The sequence below is a fragment of the Periophthalmus magnuspinnatus genome, chromosome 3, assembly GCF_009829125.3.
Source record: "Periophthalmus magnuspinnatus isolate fPerMag1 chromosome 3, fPerMag1.2.pri, whole genome shotgun sequence".
Classification (NCBI taxonomy): Eukaryota; Metazoa; Chordata; class Actinopteri; order Gobiiformes; family Gobiidae; genus Periophthalmus; species Periophthalmus magnuspinnatus.
The window spans coordinates 19,386,449-19,402,445 of record NC_047128.1 but is presented as its reverse complement, the minus strand read 5'-3'; the positions used below and the strand labels follow the sequence as shown (position 1 = coordinate 19,402,445).

General features: G+C 37.6%; 1 protein-coding gene across 1 annotated transcript in view; it reads right to left on the bottom strand.

The window, feature by feature from the left end:
* lingo1b (leucine rich repeat and Ig domain containing 1b) overlaps nt 1-15,704 on the bottom strand; it is a 125,224-nt gene extending 109,520 nt beyond the window's left edge. Inside the window, exon 1 of the mRNA XM_055228977.1 lies at nt 15,665-15,704. Coding sequence (XP_055084952.1) covers nt 15,665-15,676 — 12 coding nt within the window. The 5' untranslated portion in view covers nt 15,677-15,704. The remainder of the gene's footprint in view (nt 1-15,664) is intronic.
* Nucleotides 15,705-15,997: the final 293 nt, after the last annotated feature.

The window sequence follows — 15,997 nt, the reverse complement described above, 5'->3', positions numbered from 1 at the left end:
ATGAATTGACCTGGTGGAGAAGCTTAATGCCCTACTGTCAAACATTCTAGGCAAAGCAATAATATCTACATAGAGGCAATCAAATGGCAAATGCTCCAACTGAAAATGGCATAGATAAACATACTTTTACAAAAATACTTTCCACCATTTCCTGTCAGAAAAAAGCTTGTAGCACACTCAGAGCTGTGCATTTAATTGTTAATTGTTCTGTTTAACACCAACTTGTAAGTCCCGAATGTTGATCAGAAACATAGAGCTTCAAAAGGACTTAAAAATAATGTGCACAAGATTAGATCAAAACAACATCGAGTCTTACAGCCAAATAGTAATTATCATGCAGTTTTGTGTGGGGAGACAAACATTTACTGAACCACATGAGAGAGAACTGTTATTGGGAGTACTTTCTATCTTGATAAATACTCCTGGGAGGTTTATAATAGAGGTGTGTGAAGGTGAAATCCACTGCTATAATTAATTGTGGCAGACATAACTCTTCAAGGAACTGTACGTTGCCTGCGCTCTTACAGTTTTTTTGTAATTTATTTTATTTCTTTAAGGTAATGCAATCACAACTGAACCTGGGTTGCCAGCATAAGACAAGTACACAAGGTTTTCTCACTATATAATAACACAAAATGGTGCTTTTGTTTATACCTGGCGTTTGATTTACTGTGCAGCCTTGGTCCTGCAGTCGCTTCTTCTGTGTTTTCTGTTTCTTTTTCGTGTGACCTTCGCTTTCTCTTTGTAATTCGAGTATTTAGAAGAGATCAGTCATCTTTTGTAATGATTTAAGTGTCCTTTTGTTCATGTTTTGACTTTATTAACATCCATGATTATGTTTAAGTTCATGTTAAGCTCTGATGTTGCTCCGTTGTTTAAATGTGTTCAGATGTGAAGATCTGTGGAGAGACGCTGACTCCATTAACTTCTCTTCTGTAGTTTGGGCTGGATCGTGAAATAGCAGCACATGTTGATCCTATTTTCTGCTATTTTTACTACTAGCACCTCCAAAAGTTCCCGCTGTGTCGTAAGGCCCCTTAACGCACCACAAGCTTCACAAAATGACACTATGCTGAAGTCCACCTCACGCAAAAGCTCAGAACCTCCAGAAACTCAGAGGCTGCACTGGTACTGATTAATATGCAGCGGTTTAGGTAGTGAGGATTCACATCAAAGAGAGACCTTTTTTAGATTTAAACGGACTAGATTTCAGCTCTGAAACTGGAAACCCAATAGACAGACTCATGTGATGCTCATTCTGCTTCCTGACTGGATAATCATCTCGAGAACCAAGACACCAGCTACATCATCAATCAATGGGACATCATGTAATTAAGAATAAATCAGCATAAGAGGCAAGAATTGTTATCCGTAAAAGGTACTGTATTTTCTGGACTATAAGTTGCTGCGGAGTATAAGTCGCACCAGTCAAAAAAATGCATAATAATGAAGAAAAAAAACACATATGTCGTATTGGACTATAAGTCGCATTTTTGAAGGAAATTTATTTTACAAAATCCGAGACATTTTATCTTTAAAGGCAAAAACGACAGGCTAAATAGCAGCACAGCACACTAACGTAACACATTTATTTATTCAGCTACATGAATTATAGACAGAGAATTGAATATGTGTCTGGTATGTTAATGTAAGATATTAACAGTTAATCAGATAGCTTGATTTTTATGCTTTAGTTAACAAGTTTACTCTAGATCTCACTCCAAATCAGTAATTCCATTGAATTCTTCATCCTCGGTGTTGCTTCTGAACAACTCCACCAACTCCGGAGGTAGATGAAGCGCCCGTCATCGGACTCAGCAGAATACAGTTTTCTTTTAGGGGGCAGCATGCGGTTGTCAGCGTGATGCTAACGAAGATGTGAAATTATATGTTTTAATAATTTCATATATAAGTCGCATCTGAGTATAAGTCACCGCCAGCCAAACTATGAAAAAAAGTGCAATTTATAGTCCGGAAAATACGGTATATTTGATTTGAGCATGTTAAATCCTATATCAGACACAGACACATAATGCTCTTGCAATTTACCATTCCATACATACAGCTTTAATGTGTTTTCAGTGGAAGAGTTAACGTTAGCCTTCAAACATCACAAACTATGACAAAACAGGGCTGTTTTCGCAGCTGACAACCACTTGACCACAGTAAGTGAGTAACACCATAGCCTGGTTAAAAAACATTACCACATGTAGCAAAAGAGAAATTCAGATCTGTCAAATGGACAAAAAGCAGCGAAACATCTTTACTCCCACAACTTTTTATCCAGTTGACAGTTGAATTTTTCTTTTACTATGGATCATACCTGGACGACTGAGGGATTACACGGACATTACCACGTGTAGCACCAAAGTGAGCAAACACATGATTAGTTAATGTTATACTGGACAATAATGTTAAAAAAATATGGCTTTATTTAATCCTGCATACACTTGTGAACTTTAGAAACTGGATCTGGAAGTTAGATATCGACTAGTTCGACTCGTTGCCAAATGTAATAAACATAAACAACAACCATTGATCTACAAATGTCAAATCTTTTCATTTTGCTCTGCCATTAAAATGAATGGGATAAGCTGTTACCACGAGAACCAGGCTGCACGAGAAACTATTCTAAACACGTCACTCCTGAAGTGTCTATTAGATGCCAACTGGCGCCAAAGCAGAGTACAAATGTGGCTGGAGACGGGCTCTATGGGGGTACAAGGAGAGAGCCGTCTAAACAGGATGTCACCTCCTCGGCCTCTGTCTTGTCAGCGAGGGCAGGTGGTAATTAGAGACATTTCACTTTGAGCTGCTGTTGACTCCACACCACTGAACTCATGTCCCTTCTGAAGTCTGAACTCGGGCCAGGAACCAGCTACTCCCACGCAATTTAAAAAGAGCACACAGCAAATGAAATCGGATTGAAAAATGGGATAAAAATAACTCTCCCAACAATAAGGGATGTGCATTTTTGTCAACACGAGATCGGGTTGTAGTGATGTGATGTTTGGGAACGAGTCGGCTCTTTTGAGAGGTTCCTTATCGTGAGCACATAGAGCCACATTTCATTTTTAGAAGAGCTGAATCTTTTTGTTTCTAATTTGTATGCATTTTTACACTGATTAATGCTGAACCAACACAATGATTAGCACAGAAGCAGAGCAGGTGACATGAGTGAGAGATTTGTGCACAAAAAAAAAAAAAAAGTTAGATATTATTTTTTTTAACTATATTTTTTATGTAATTGTTTTATTTATGTATTATTATTATTATTATTATTATTATTATTATTATTATTATTATTATTATATTTAGTTTTTTATTTAGTTGTTTTAGTTTATGTATTATTATTGTTATTATTGTCATTATTATTATTATTGTATTTTAACTATATTTTTTATTTATTATTATTATTATTATTGTTATTATTATTATTGTTATTATTATTATTGTTATTATTATTATTGATATTATTGTTGTTATTATTATTATTGTTATTATTATTATTATTATTATTATTATTATTATTATTATTATTATTATTATTATTATTATTATTATTATTATTATTATTATTATTATTATTATAGTGCAACATTTTATTTAGATTTTAATTCCAAAGGGTTAAACAATCCCCCACTCTGAGTTTGACAGATCTTAGCCTTGGCCGTTTCTTTCTGTGATTAGTTTGTTGATTAAATGAGTTCTCACATTGGCTTCTGTCATTTAAAAAAAATAGTAAAAGAGCCAGTCTTTTGAAGGGCTCTTTGAAGAGAAGGGATCCAAAAGAATCCGATGCCACAAGGGAGCCAAAAGTCCCATCACTAATGGGTTGTTCTATAATATGATGATGACATAATTTCAAACGGAGGGTAGGAGAAAGAAATCACAAATTTATGATACAATTGTTGAAACTTATCATGATTTGTTAGCGTTTGGCTCCATAAACTTGCCGTATTAATCTTATGGCTAAAAGCTTTCAGTTGACAACAGTATGAGCTTGGGGGCTGAATAATGGCACCACTTTGTGACGCTATTGTGAAAAATAAAAACTATTTTCACTTTTGGTTATTCTCACTGACAGAGAAGATGTTGAACTATGAGCCGTTTTTTGTTTCATGTGGATAAACCCAGTAATTACAGAAGTATTAACCATAAATCAGGTTAAAAATGTGCAATCTGACAGCTAAACAGCAAATTCCACCATAGAATTCTCAAATATTGTAATGTCACACTTCATTATAGTATTGAAACAAAAAGATGCATTGAAAAGCACACATTCTTACTGTGTATGTGGTTGTCTCTCCACAGATCTGACCTGTAACTTGGCTTAATACTCTACTGTTGAACATTCTAGACAAAACACCTTTAAATTCAGTACTGTACAATCACGTTTATACAATTAACCATTACCTGTCATAGAAACCAAGTCATTCAGAGTAATTATAGAGATATAAACCATAAAAAGGTCAATAAATCTGCAATCTGACAGTTAAACAGCAAATTCCACCACACATTTCTTGGTATCATAAGAAAAATCTGTGCATTTGTGGACTCAAAATCAAAAATTACTTCATACTATAGTTTATTTTACCCCTATTTGCCATAACACAAGTACTACTGAACAACATATTACTGAAATATAACCGAATTGTCCGAATTGCGACTGTTTCTACGCCATTAACGTGTTCTGCTCATTTATTCAGCAGACTTAACATTCTTAATATTAATGTCTGTGTAATCGCTCAGTCGTCCAGGTCTAATCCATAGTAGAAGAAAAATAAAAACAAATCTGCCAACTGGACAAAAAAGTAAGTAAAAGTTGTAGGAGTGAAGACGTTCCGCTGCACATCCAAGCTGCTTCTTCAGTTCTAGTCAGATTAAACTGAAACTGTATTTTCATGTATAAAGTTCTCTATAATAGATCCACCTTCCCTGCACAGTTAACATTTGACAGAGATTCATAAATACAATACTCGTCAAAACGGCAATTTACATGTTCCAAACTGTGTCACATGAAGAGCTCAGTTTTGTCTGAGATACAAAGGCTGTAATGTGTGGAGCCAATTTTCACATCTGGCTCATGACGGCACATCGGAAACTCATTTAAAAAGAGTTAAAGGAAATGTTTGATATTTCAGGGTACTGTTTGATAACTGTTTAACTGCATTTTAATCGATGTTTGAATTGAATGTCATTGTTTTAAAGGTGTGTAGACATAAGGTAGAGGGTTTGATATAAGCCCTTTTGGAGTTTCTTTTGCCTCTTATTGAACCTTAGTACAAGAAAAATTCAAATCTATCACCTGGACCTAAATGTTGTTGTTGTTGTTGACAGATTTGAATGTTTCTTTTACTATGGATCATACCTGGACGACTGAGGGATTACACAGACATCTTCCTGCATCTGCTTTTTATATACTGTGCCATTTTTATTGTTAATATATACGAGCAAAAAATAAATGAATAAATAAACACAACATATTTGTCTCACATGCCCACTGCAAGTACACTACAGTGAGTTGCATTAATAATCAGGATGGGTGCAAAAGCAAAAGCATTTCCCCATAAAAGTGAATTATAAGACAGCAATAGACATATAAGGGCGATATGTACTGGCGTATTGGCTAATCATTCACTTTTATGTATTTTTCATATTAAAAACAAATACATTACAACCTCTTACTATTTTAGAGTGGACTGACATAATCAAAGAAAGTCACAATATGGAACGAATAACATTTTTCTTCAGACACTCCTCAGATCAAGGTGAATTATTTTGGAGAAAGTGGGAATCTTACAATCAAAACAAATCCTATTATATGCTATTTATTATTATTATTATTTTTTTTTTTTTTTTATTTATTGATGTATTTATTTTATTTTTATTTATTTATTTTTATTTATCCAGTCATTTATTTATTATTTTATTTTATTTTTATTGTTTAATTGTATTCATTTATTATTTTTTTTATGTATGTAAATGTGTTATGGAAAAGAGAGCTATAGAAAAAAACTGAAATGTTCTAATAATAAAAATAAAGTTAAAAAAAGTAAAAAGCTAACACATTGCTTTTATCACTTTAGTTTGATGAACACAATGCCAGTGCGACATTAGTGCAAGAGTGCCACAGAGTTGGTTGATACTCCATGTTGATTAAAAAGCCCCCAGCCGATCGTAACACTCTGCGATTTGATCCAGATTTGATTAAAAATGTGAACACAGCCATATAGAACCATTTTCAATAATCCAATTATAGCTCAGAGCGGCCATATGCCTCTATGAACACTCACATTTGGTTGTCCACTGTGATGATGAAAGGGCTGATCCAACAGGTTTATGAGCTCGAGCCTCCCCCCCCCGAGCCCACTTCTACTACCACAGGGGGCGCCCTCATGAGCACGGAACAACCTGAAACTGTATTCAGACTTGAGACATTGCAGCTGGGTGCCCTGAGTCCCCTAACTCCAACACACGGTCGTAGTTATAATAAGTACACTTTTAATAGCCTTAATAAAACCTGAACAAACAGGTTGTAATTAAGTAGTTTATTAAGACTGATTTATGATTGGTAACTACTTCATACCTTTAATAAAGTAGTTACTAAGCACAAATCATTATTAATAAACATTTTTTCTCATTATAAAGTCTTTGTTCATGCTTTATTAAGACTAAATAAAACAATAGTATGCAACTTTCTAAAGGTGGATGAAGTACTCCATTCAGTTACTTAAGTAAAAGTACAGATACAGAGGTAAAAATGTACTCAAGTAAAAGTAAACTATCACATGAAAATATCTACTTAAGTAAAAGTTGAGATAAAGAGGTAAAAATGTACTCAAGTAATAGCATCACATGAAAATATCTACTTAAGTAAAAGTATTTAAGTACCCGTTTAAAAATGTACTTCAAGAGTAAAAAATATTAAAGTATTTTACACAAGTGCTGTTAATGTGTTACTGTGTTAAATGTAGTAGTTTGATTAAAAATGATACATATTTTTCGTCAACAGTAACAATACGAATCAACTTCTTAGTTTTTCTTATGAATTTTGTGTATTTTTGTTTGCTCAAAACTCAAAAACTTCATGTTACCACGAACATTCATTATTAAATCATGTTATATCAAATCATATGAAAAGTACTTTTTACTTTCAGTCGAGTTAAAAAATATATTGGAGTAGAAAGTACAAATACCTGCGTTCAAATAAGGTGAAGTAAAAGTAAAACGTATCCACTGTAAAACTGACTTAAATAAACTACAGATACCTAAAACTTCGACTTAAGTACAATGCTTTACTACTTTTACTTTGTTACCTTCCACCACCGGTCACCTGCATGACTGAAAGTTAAAGCCATACTGTGGAACATTCTTCATAGAGGTACTTTAGCTAAGTTTTACGCCATACTGAGGAATATTATCGCCAAAGAAACATTTCCATGGAAACGAACAAACATCCCCACCGCAAGGACCCATTTTTCAGGCCTTATTCTAACATTTTTCTTCCCAAAAGTTACATACTATGTCTTTACGGTGTGCAGCTGTTATAAAGTGGTACCCAACACTCCTCTCTTCCCTCTGTGGCAGTGCTACGGCTTATTTCTGTTGACCGCGACACAAAAATATACCATCACTCCCCCATACATGCGCTAACCGAGTGCCACATCCGATTTAGCAGTGTCCCGTACGCATGCATATACAATTAGACCCCCTGACAGCTCTCATCTGCGCTCCTCCGGGCAGATTAAAACGCTCGCTTCTGCCGCGGCCTCTTCCTCATTCCTTCGCTCATCACCTCGAAAAGACAGAGCAAGAGTAACCAACCGGGGCCCCCCTATCCCTCTATTCTCATTTACCAGGCTTGTGTACGCCGTGGGCCAATAGGCACATTTTACAGTAGATGTACATGTATTTACATAATCAGCAGCGTAATTACAGAGATGTGGGGTTATAAGAAGTGTGAGTCACGGGGGGAAAAAACAAAACAGGATAATTAGTTTTCTATTGGAAGCACATCAAGAGCTGATGGAAACAGATATGCTTTTGAAAAATGCGTTTTGTCCTGTGTCCATTCGCCCACCTGGCACGTCCACTAATGAGGAGGGTGTGTAAAGTTGACAGATTTGATGCTATATAAATGCGAACAAAGTACTCTAGATCGCTGCTAGCTAATAAACTTTAGAAAGAAGCTCAAATGGCCTATATTATGCAAATTTTGTATCTACGTTGCAAAGTCGTTTCCTCTTCAAAAATATACTTGGAATTGTGTTCTTTTTTTTGTTTGTTTTTTCATTTTATTGTGTTCTTCTCTCTTCTTCTTCTTCCCCATTGTGTTGTTGTCATTAAGTGGTGACACCAGAAGTGCTCCACTGTGTTTTTAAACTCCACCTTCAAGAGAATCATCTGAATAATTTGCATCGTTGGATTTGCCAAAGTTTGAAGCCGCAGCTATTGTTTTAGTCTCTTTGAACCGTCTTCTCTTCTCCGAGCCTGAGCACCAGAAAATATGTGGAGTTTCTGTGGCAATCTCACCTGAACAAAAGGTAAAACAAAATGTATTTTTAGAGAAGCCAAAAATGTGTAGTTATTCTTGAGTACTGCAGTGTATATCTGATAAATGTATTCAATTTTATTTATATAGCACATTTACATTACAACTTAAGCTGCCCAAAGTGATTCATATAAAGTCAGCAAAAACACATACAGTGGTCCCTCATTTATCGCGGGGGTTACGTTCTAAAAATAACCCGCAATAGGCAAAATCCGCGAGGTAGTCAGCTTTACTTTTAACAATTATTATATATGTTTTAAGGCTGTAAAACCCCTCACCACACACTTTATAAACTTTTCTCATTCAGGCAGATCAAATCTTCGTATATTATATCCCTCTTCCTCGATGATCGCTTTAAATGTCTTGTTCACGTGTCTCTGCTCCAGCCATATCTGCAGAGGTGCACAGAAAGTCCAAGTTTAAGTCCAAAGTGTTTCTGAAATTTGTCGGTGCAGAACGTTTCATCGACATTGTGGGTTTTGTCGGGGAGAAAACTTGCAAACATACAGCACTTCAGAGTCACACTGCGATCCAACATTTATGTAATTTGGCTGAACACATTCTGTACTGTACAGGAGTCTACAGTCCTTTAGCCAATCAGGACGCAGAACACAATGCACGTTCATACACTGTAAAAAATCATGCAAAATTACACCCAAAAAAATCAGCAAAACAGCGAAACTGGGAAAGGTAAACCGTGATATAGCGAGGGACCGCTGTACATAAAATACGACACATAGGATATCTCGGTGTTTATTGTTTTATTGTTCTTTGCCTGTCGAGCTAAAACCAAATGCCTGGGAGAAGAGGTGGGTTTTTAGTCTCGTCTTAAAATGCGTTACAAAGTTTAGGGTACAAATAGCTGCTAACTTTAAAACTACCACTTAATGACATCACAAGGTGAAGCATGGAAACAGCCTAATGCAGCGTTACTCAAATGTGTGGATGAAGCAAAAACAACTCTGCATATGTTTTTTGACATATACAGATCACCATGTTGCTTTTTATTGCTTTAAAAATGCTATATCCATTCAAACATTCAAAAGAATATCATATTTTCTTTGCCAGCTATCCAGATGCAAGTTTATATTCTACAGGGAATTTCAGTCTGAAAACCTCAGAGTCAGAATGACTTTTATTCATCCCGCGGGGGAAATTCTTTTTGTTAGACTCGCAGCCTCTCCCTACACTGCACCTTCTGATCATGACCGAAAGTGCTACAGCTACCTGGCCAGCCGAGACCACACACTTTTACTATACTTTTACAATACTATACAAAGACATGCAGTTTGGTGCTCTGGAACTGTGTCGTGTATCCATAATATGTGCGACTGAATTGAGATTTTGATTTGTTTGTGATATAAAGAACTTAAAGAGCGGGTATTGCACGAAATTGACTTTTTGGAGTTCTCTCATAAAGTCATAAAGTTCCCTCATCGAAGACCTTCTTGTACAATGCTAAACCGACAAGTCTACATCACCCATGCTCGTAGGCACAACACAGTTTCTCATAAATATACAAGAGGAAGCTACAAAACAACGTACTACAACTTCACAAACCTGACGCGATGTGCAGTAGTTTCATTAGCAGATTGCGCATGCGTGAGGAGTGTCAAAATCTAACTGAAATGAAATTAAACATTGTAATATGTTTTTGGCAAATATAGCATTTTCAAAGCAAACAAAAGCAACACGGTGATGTAAATATGCTACGTGTAAACTATTAATACTCCATAGAAGTGTAATATACCCTTTTTAGCACAACTTAAAGAAATGAAATGTGTTTGGATGAGTTGAACCTGTCAACACTACATTTAAATATAAAACACACATATAGTTTCGTAAATACATTCACATAACAGGAAAAAAAATACAAATTGCGCAACGGAATGGTATGAAAGAGCGAAATTGCTCAGTTATTCAGTTTAGTAAGTGCTGCTACTTTAACTCAAGAAACCTGACAGCCGGCTGGTAATAACTGTCTTTTGTACTCGTGTGCAGGTTTTCAGGAGATCAATATTGCACCTGTAGACGTTGGATAGGATGGTGGTGTTTATCCCCAATCTACCAGTGTCAGGTTGGTATTTTTTACCTCAATTCCAGCCCGGCGCCCGTGCCTCGTAAAGGGCCCATATTACGCTATTTCCTGATCTATGTTATAATGTTGTTTCCTCATCGCAAACAGACCTGGAGCTGTGTTTTGTATCATTCGCACATGTTTTAACACACAAATCTGGCATATTTCATCTTCTCTCAAACAGAAAACACTCTGTTCTACCTTGTGATGTCATGTGGTAATACAGGAAGTGCTCTGGAATCGCCAATCTCTACTGAACTAAAGGTAAAACGTAGATGTTAACTTGAAAACTACCTCTTCATGACATTACAAGGTGGAACAGAGCATTTTGAGCTTTGGAGATGTTACAGATGAATAATAAAGTGTTACTCAAACGCGAATGAAACAAAACGCAACTCAAGGTATTAGAACGTCCTCTGCGAACAATGAAACATCTTATTCCGTCTTAAACGTGCAAACGCCTGTAGTTTCGACCTCTATAAACATGTTCTGAAATGCATGGCGGTCTTGTATAATTTTATCAGTTCATATTTCAATCTTCTCTCAAATGTTAATGGGCCTGAACGTGTTTAAATCGTGCATGTGAACTGGTGCCTTACAAATCTATTCTCAATTAAGGTTTTTTTTTTTTTTTTTCCCGCCCACAATTGTGCAGCCCTACGACCAATTCCCTTTCGAGTCATCATCCATATGCTCCATCTCTACTTCGGCAGCAGAAACATCAGCCATCTCAGCTTCTCATTCTCGTTCGTTCATCATTACAAATTTAAAGTAAGGTAAGGCTACTTTTTATATGGCGCTTTTCCAACTTCAAGACACTCAAACTGCTTTACATCAAGGAACAACTCACCCGTTCTCACACACACTCATAAACCCGTGAACGCAGACACTGGGAGCGAGGTGGGTTAAGTGTCTTGCCCCATGACACAACAACAGCATTGATCTGTGGGAGCTGGAATCGCACTGCCAACCTGCGCAACCGCTCAACCAATTTATATATAGAGCGGGATCTGGATCGCCAACCTTCGGATCACTGGACAAACACTGTACCAACCGAGCTAATGTCTGCAATCCTTACCCTTCATTTATCACCGTGATGTCTCAACCCACTTAGGTCTAACTGCCACAAATGTATTCATTCTATTCATCCCACCTTACCATTCTGTCAGTCTGTGCCTGGTGCTGTTGCAAATTCACTTTGACTTTTAGACTGTTCCTTTCCTGCATCTGGCCCTGCCCCTTAATGATATATTGTGGAGCACACGACAAAACAGTAACATCTCCATGGAAAAGGTTATTTGAACCCTCCCTACTGTTAGAAGCCCACAAGCCTACGCAACCCACAATCCCGCATGGACATTTTTCTTTAAAGGGCCTATATTACGCTGTTTTATGATTGAAGTTATAGTCTTGTGTCCTCATGAAAAACATATCTGGAGTTGTGTTTTGTTTCATTCACATGTTTAACACACAAAGCCTGCATATTTAAGCTCTGAGTTCTTCTGTCAAACGGAAAACACTCCATTTCCACCTTGTGATGTCATGCAGTAATACAGGAAGTGCTCCACTGTGTATTTAAACGTTCATGATGATGATTTCAGCCTTGGAATTGGCAATCTCTACTGTCCAAAAGGTAGCTATTCATTTCAAAACTAAGACATCACAAGGTAGAACAGCACATTTTGAGCTTTGGATATGTACACAGATTAATAAAGATTACGTACTTAATGGCTTAAATCTCACAAGAGTCCATTTGTTGTAATATAGGACCTTCGATGTACAAAATCAGGATGCAAAACAGTATGCTACAACTTCACAAACCTGATTCGATGTGCAGTAGTTTCATTAGCAGGATTGTGTTAGGACTCTGAGTGGGACTGAAACTAATTTAATATTTTAATATGCTGTTTCTGGCAAATATAGCACATTTAAAACAACAAAAGGTAGCCAATGAATACCCCATAGAAGTGTATGAGGAAAAAGGACCAGGATAAATATTATTACTCTTGCTATAATTCATAATTTATTGGCAAAATACATCAAAAAAATCGGCAAAATCGTAACCATTTTGGTAATCCAGAAATTGATTGTTGGATAGATTGAACTCCTAACACTGTAATCATGTTATAATCAATTGAATAATCATTTTTCCAGTGTCTCTTGCAGCTCAATATGTCGTTTGAAAGTTGTATTTGTAAGTGAAATGTCACCTGGGTCTTTGTCGCCTATTCTTTTTTTAGCAATGCTTTTCATCGCTCAAACAAGAAAGATGCTTCAAGTTTTCAGTTTCAAAAACACGTCATCCCTCATTCAAAGGACTCTGTTGCAGTCAATAGACCTTGATCTGCGCTTATGTCTCTCAGAGGGAGTGATTAAACCAGATGAGATGGTGTGGAGATGCCCTTTGTATTGATTTTCACCTGGACGACCGAGAACCAGCACTGGAACAACGACTAGGTTTGAAAGTATCTATCTGTCCAGTCGTTTTCTTGCCTCCAACGCTGTCTGCCGTGTAGGTTGGGTTTATTTATTATTTATTTTCATGTGATAAGAAATATAAAGTATGAGAAATTATGCAAAAGAATGTGATGGATGGTTGACAAAAAACCTTAAGGGGCTTAATATGTTGTAATCTCCATTTAAATTTCATATATTAGGAACGAAATAAATGTACTGCTATGTTTTTTGGGGTTTTTTCGTGGGTAATGACAATTGTTTAGAATCCAGAGAAACTGATAAGCTCTGCCAACATGAAGAGTTGATTTTGATTTATTTTCAAACTCTCAAAAAGCCATTTTTTAAGCAAAACCTTTAAGGGAGAAGGAGTGGAGTCACATTTCATGCAGTTATCTCTTTGCGGGAAAGTGTTCAAATAAGGCTTTGTGTATTCTTTAGGCAGCAGGTCGATGAAACAAAATATCGACCTGTGCTGGAGATTTAAGACCAATAGACAATAAACTAGGAAGTGCAAATATCGGCTTGATATATCGGGCGACCAATAAAACAATAAGCATGAATCAGTACAAACCGAGATACACAGCACACAGTATTAGAGCTTGGTAATATGGTGATAACTGTGATCTTATTCCCTTGACTTATTCCACCTCCTATTGGTCAGAAGCAGATGACCGTCGTTACCTCTTCAAGGCAATAAAAATGCACTAAGCTCACAAGAATCCTAATGGAAATCGTGATCTGGTTCCAAGAAAATTCGGATATTATTTCACTGGCATATTGCCCATCTCTGTACCATACGGAAAAGTGCAGTTCCAGAAGCAGAAGCAGACATTTTAAAGCATCTTTAAAAGGTCCACTATGTAACTTTTCTGGTCAGAGGTCCGCTACCTGCTTGTCTGTTGTGATGTTATATTGTTTCTTACATTTATTCAATTACAGGTGTTTTTTTTATTGCTTCAGAATAACATGCATCTGACCTGTAACTTTGATATCGTCACCTGCTTGTCTCCATGGAGATGAACATGTTTAATGCAATACTGTGGGATATTAGCGTTAAAGAAGACATATTATGCTTGTGTCTGCTATATAGCTTTTGTCTATGACATCCATGGATCATTGTGTTATATTTTGGACATGTTCAATTGCAATATTGATCTAAAATGATTTAATAAATGAAACAAGACTGCTGACTCCTGCATTAGAAAACTGCTTACAATAAACATGCACGAATCACGCTAAAGACAATTTCAAGAAGGTAAAGGGCTTGTCGATAATTGTCAATTTTCCAGAATCAATTTTCATCCCGAGTCTTGAACTTTAGACACTTAAGGGGAGCAACGATAATATGGTTAAAAGCAACAATAATATGGTTAAAAGCAACGATAATATGGTTAAAAGCTCTAAAAAGCTCATTTTGCATAAGACAAGCAGATGGCAGACCTTCCACCAGAAAAGTGCACCTTTAAACTGACAATGTGAAAGCTCTATAAAGGAAGTCAACAAAAAACCCTTCAAATCTTCCAACCTCTTTCCATTTCCGGAAAGCTTAGTAAATGTTCTGAAACCTCTAGAATAAGGGGGATAGGTCGGCTACGCACCCCCACCCGCTCCGACCCCCCCCTCCCCGTAAACCCTCATACCCCAACCCAGCGGAGCCTCCCCTCATCCGCACGCGAATTTAACACTTGATAGATGCAAAGAAGTGGCAGGGTGCATCTCTAATGGCACCCGCCTGCCCCCTCCCCTGCTCCCTTCCTCCCGCTATCATCCACCTCCTCCGTCAACACCATCCATCATCGTAGACCCGTGGCAAAATCACAACACCTGCATTCTCATCGGCCACTGGAACCAGCCAGCGGAGGGGAAGATCGCAGGGGCAGTACGGAGAAGGGGGTGATCCAAAGTGCGGACAAAATTCCCAACCTTTTCTCCCCCTGCCCTGCCATTTTCGGTACATGAATCTGAATGAGGTTAGGAGACATCAAAAGCCCTATAGGAGAGGTTCTGCGTTTAATTGTTCATGGAAAACAAGATGAAAAGTAGCACGGTTTAGGAATTAAAGGTTGCGTCCAAAAATTAGATAAGTATTGGTGCTAAAAAAAAAACACTGTATTGAAGCATTGGAATATTAACAGTTTCAAAAGACTATAGGTTAAGACGTATTTGTACTTCTAGAGTCAGAAAGGAACATTACTAAGGTTTTGAGATCGATAGTTTTGCTTGCAATCTTTGGATCACGCTCCGAATTCAGGACAGGAAAAGTACAGCGGGGTTTGGTTCTGGCAGTTCGGAGAAAAGCAGTTACTATTTATGGGGCTAGACTGTAAGTAACGGCAACCAGGCAAGAACTGGCTCCCCAACGAAACGCAACCGAAGTGCATGACAAAGCACAAATAAGACATGAGCCTCCCCTGCGTGCTCTTTCGTCTTCTTCCACCGACCGAGAAGGACAATTTGGCTCTCCTCTCAACAACGCTCCCCACACACACACACACACACGCACATACACACTGCATCCTCGTGAATCTCGCCTTGTGCTCAAACGCGGTCGTAGCATCTTACAACCACTTACTTACCAGGACCGTCATGCAGAGAATCCCAATTCAGCCAGTTCCATGTCGCCGAAGGAAAATCAAACCGCCTCCCCAAAACGATGGCTAGAGACCGGGACGTAGCCAGAGGATGATGGTGGGGGGGTTGGGGGGGGGGGAGGTTGGTAGGTAGGGGGGTTGGTGGAGAGAGGGGAGGTGGGGGGGTAGGCTAGGGCGAGCGATAGTTACAATCCCACTGTCCGAGAAGCATCTGCGATCCCGGGTAGTTCCGAAGCATATCCAGAAACCTTAAATCCGTCCTCAATGATGGGCTGACATGTAAACACTCAGGCGGCACACACGCGGTTCACATGCATG